The sequence below is a fragment of the Chrysochloris asiatica genome, unplaced genomic scaffold (assembly GCF_000296735.1).
Source record: "Chrysochloris asiatica unplaced genomic scaffold, ChrAsi1.0 scaffold00090, whole genome shotgun sequence".
NCBI lineage: Eukaryota > Metazoa > Chordata > Mammalia > Afrosoricida > Chrysochloridae > Chrysochloris > Chrysochloris asiatica.
In genome coordinates this window covers 9,782,046-9,786,182 of record NW_006408608.1, presented here as the reverse complement: position 1 = coordinate 9,786,182, position 4,137 = coordinate 9,782,046, and the positions used below count along the sequence as shown (strand labels likewise).

At 47.3% G+C, this 4,137-nt stretch overlaps 1 protein-coding gene across 1 annotated transcript in view; it reads right to left on the bottom strand.

Moving 5' to 3' along the window:
- The window catches only part of NPPB (natriuretic peptide B), a 24,029-nt gene extending 20,971 nt beyond the window's left edge, over positions 1 to 3,058 (bottom strand). The window contains exons 1-2 of the mRNA XM_006866427.1: positions 2,933 to 3,058; positions 2,387 to 2,720 (exon numbers count right to left, since the gene is read on the bottom strand). Of these exons, the coding sequence (XP_006866489.1) occupies positions 2,387 to 2,720; positions 2,933 to 3,058 (460 nt within the window). The remainder of the gene's footprint in view (positions 1 to 2,386; positions 2,721 to 2,932) is intronic.
- Between the last annotated feature and the right edge of the window lie 1,079 nt (positions 3,059 to 4,137).

Sequence of the window (4,137 nt, the reverse complement as noted above, 5' to 3'; positions counted from 1 at the left end):
GAATGTCTCTGGGGTTTATCCAGTTCCCCAAGGATTAAACAGTTCTTAAAGTCTTCTCTGCTGTGGCTGGCTCGCTGGTACCCATGTTCTGATTATTAATGGATGTTTACAGCTTGTTCTTCTCTTCATCTTGAGTTGTGCCCCATTAACAAATGAAGGTCCCAAGGGCTATACCTCATTTGCATCATCACAAAGAGGAGACAGCTCTTCCCCAGTCGCATTTTGAGTGCCTTCCAACCTGAAGGGCTCATTTTCTGACATTATGTCTGACAGTGTCTCGCTACTATTTACAAGGTTTTCAGTGACTAAATCTTCGGAAGTAGTCTCTCCTTCTTCCTAGTCTGTCTTCGTCTGGAAACTCATCTTAAATCTGTTCACCATGGGTGACCCTGCTGGTATTCAAAATACCTAAGGCACAGCTTACAGAATCACAGCAACACTCAAGTCACCGGATGGCACCTAACAACAACAGTAAACCCTGCGCTAGAAACATTAAGCAAAGACAGTTCACGATTTTGTTGGAAAATACACTGCTTCTAAAGCCTCATTTTAAAAATAATAATAATAATTTGACCTTGTTAAATATCCATAATCTCTAACATATTCTGGGTTGAAATGAAAAATAATACCTGTCTCCATTTAACTCAAAGAAACATTGAATGAGAAAGCCAGAAAAGGTTTGAGATGCTGTTCAAGACCAGAGAGTGTGGAGACAGTTCAAATCTCAGTGCCAACAATCAGTGGTTACGTGCCCTCATGGGGGAGCTTTATTTTTCTGAGACTTGGTTTGTTCATGCAGAAAATGGGTTTAATGGTAGTCCTGACTTCATGGTGTTTTTCCCCTCTGCTGAGTCAAGATCATAAGAAGCATTCAGGATAAAGGGAACAATATAAACTAAATAAAGCTTAGGAGCATAAAATCATGGTAGTGGGGCAAGGGGACCAACTGCATGACGGTAGGGTGTGTTGGGGAAGTGAACCCCCACTAGGACTCCCTGATGATTAAAACAACACAGTAGTATTCTGGTAGTGGTCTCTTTTTTCACTTTAGAATGAAGAGCTCTGTTTTTGAAGTGGAGAGGAAGTGATGCTGTGGATTGCACAGCATCACTTGTCTAATTCTTCAGATCTAAAAAGCTGAGTCTCTTGTCAAACACCGTTAACCTCATGGACTTGGGGAATTAAATACTATTAAACTCTTTTTCTGGGACTTGAAGCTGGTATTTGGGGTGGGATGGACGGATTACCCCAAATGAACCAATGCCTTGTATACATTTGTGCACATGCACGCACACACTTCCCCGAGCTCTGTCATTTACCCATAGACCTTCTGGAAATAAGTCCCTGGGAAGAGTGTCTCTAATGGGATTCCAGGCAGAGGGCAGACCAGTGGGACAGACTTGTAGACATATACCCTCATATCATGTTAATCCATCCTGCCCATTCCTCTCCAAGGAAGAAACTGCCTTGTTTTGAAAAGCAGTTTCTGCAAATTGTATGATGTGCTTGAGGTGTTTACAGATAATTTCAGACAAGGAAAAATCCTCAAAGAAAGACTCCCTGATGCTCTCAGCCAGTCCTTGAGGCCAGTGTCTCCACCCCACCATTAAGATGTCTTCAAGAAAACACAGAGTTCGGTTTCATTTTCAGCGGGAAATGGTCATTATTTTTAAAGTACTGAGACAAATCAGTTTCAAAAAATAATGCTATAATGTTGACTTTATTCCACCATGGAAATTATGTGCTCAAAAGTAAGAAGTCATATTTATAAAATAAGCAAATAAAAGCATATAAATAAATAGGAGTCACTTTCAAGGGGCTCAAAGGGCTGGGGACAGATCAGTTTCAGAATTAGAAGGTTGAGGAATGACTCGTTTCAGGATCAGATGTGAATGCCTGAGGTCAGAACATCCTCTTAATGCCTCCTCACCCCTGTAGGGAAAAAAGAGAGTGTGGTTATATCTTTAAAATAAAGACTGAGGCAGGATCTGAATGCTCCCTTACTATAGCCCACCCCTGCCACCCTCAGCCTTTGACTGATCTTGATATCTGAAGCTCTGGAACAACTGATCTCTCTGAGTGGGCCTCAGTTTCTTCATCTATAAGTGAGACGTAATAGTTGCCCTGGGGAAAACAAGAGGAAGGTTGCCCGGAGCTCCCTCTGTTCCAGGTGTTGGTTGCCAGACACTGATTTGAATCTACTCTAAAGTGATTGTGCCCCTTTTGGTAGAAGGAGTGGTGACAAGTGGGTGGGCTCATGGGAACAGCAATGAATGGTGTCCACATTTAATATTTCTAGAAAGACACCCTTTGGCCTGGAGGTCTCAGCAAGGAGTGATGTGCCCAGCTGCCCTTTGAGTGAGTATGACCCCCAGAAATAACAAACCCAAAATTGACTTAATAATGGACCACATGGGGAAGATGTGGGTGTGCAGCATGCTTGTGGGGTGCTGGGGTAGGAGCTCACCGTTGCAACCCAGGCCACTGGCAGAGCTAATGCGGTCTATTTTCCGTCCAAAGCATCCAGAACCCTTCTTGGAGCTGTTTGGTCTCTTCTGGTTGTTGCTAGGCCGGGGAGCACCCATGGGTGCTACCTCCCAGTCTTCAACAGAGCCATTGTCCTGCTGACGGGACTCCAAGGCCAACTGATCTCTTCCCAGCTTGGAAAACTTGTCCTGAAGATGGAAGAGTAGTTTTTGTAGTGGACAGGAACTCAGGAACTCAGGTCTCAGGAACTCACACCCTTCACATGCCCTAATGAATCCCAAATGAACCGGTTGCCTTGGGTAGGGGGGCCTGGCACCCAATCTCCTTGCTTCCAGATACCCTTATCACTAATTCTCATGGGAAGGTGGGGATTCCTTGGGAAGGGTGATGGGGTCCCATTCATTGAGGCTTGCTCACTCATCCTGCTGTTGTATGAAGAGCTCACCTGTGCGCTGGGCACCTCTGTGGCAAGGTCAGGGTTGCCCAGAGAGTGGGAACAACCTTCCTGAGGCAACAGATGCAGGAACAAAAGGGACAGGAGAGCCCAAGTCAGCGATGTCTGCGGGTCCATGTCGAGAGGAGAGTCAGGAGTTGCTGTCGCTGCTGTGGTTCCACGTCTGGGTTCCAATCTCACCTCTTAGGCGCTCTCCTGGCTTCTTGGGCAACTGTGGCCTTTTATCCTGAGCTGGGCGGGTCCTGCCCCCTGGGGTTATCTCTGCTTTACTGGTTGCATTCCGACCTGCTGAGCTCAGGGCCAGGGCATGCACCCCTCCGCCCTCCCCATCTGTTATGAATACTCCTAGGAGGTGGAGGCTAAAGAGAGAGGGCCTTGTATAGAAACTGGCCGGGCCTGGGAGAGAGCACGTGGGGGACACCAACAGATCCCTATTTTCTGCTCCTTCCTCTCTAGCAGATCTGCTGTCCACCCCCAACCATTCCTTGAGAGGGTAGGGGGAACTCCAGCGTCCCAAGTTCCATGTGAGCGTGGGGCGCACAGTGACTCAGCGAGAACAGCATCAGACTATATCCACCACCTGCCCTCCCTGCCTAAAACTCAACACCCCGCCTGAGTTTTAGGTGACAAGGGGAGCCAGACTGCGGGGTCACCAGGGCCCACAGATCTCTGTCCGTGGTGCTGATTGTCCGGCGGTGAGCTTTGCACAAACCCTACTCAAAAAGTCTAGTTCTCAATGGAGTTTCCCGGCCCGAAAGACCTGTGTGGGGCAGGGGCAAAAGATCTCTAAGACCCCCTCCCCACCCTCCTACTCCCACTCCTCCCCATGAGCCCTACAGAAGTGGGATGTTGCCCCCTCAGTGTCGTTTGATTAAATGCCTGGGTATGACAAGGAACTTCTGGAATGCAGACCTTTCTTCTATCCCTTAAAGGGTAGAGCTGATTTGGCTGGAATTTTGAGAGGCAAGGCCCCCCGGGATGAAGTCATGCAGGAATGCCTTCTATCACAGTTGCCAACACCTTCTCTCCCCAACCAAGCCAGACACATAGTGGAAAAAGAAGTAATGGCTGACCAGAGGTATGGGCATTGCCCCAATTCCTCCTTCATAGGTACATTCATGACTTAATTCCCATTAGCAGATGGAAGCACAGGGGGACTTCCTATCTGGAATCAGAAATAGGCCTCCAATAAATAA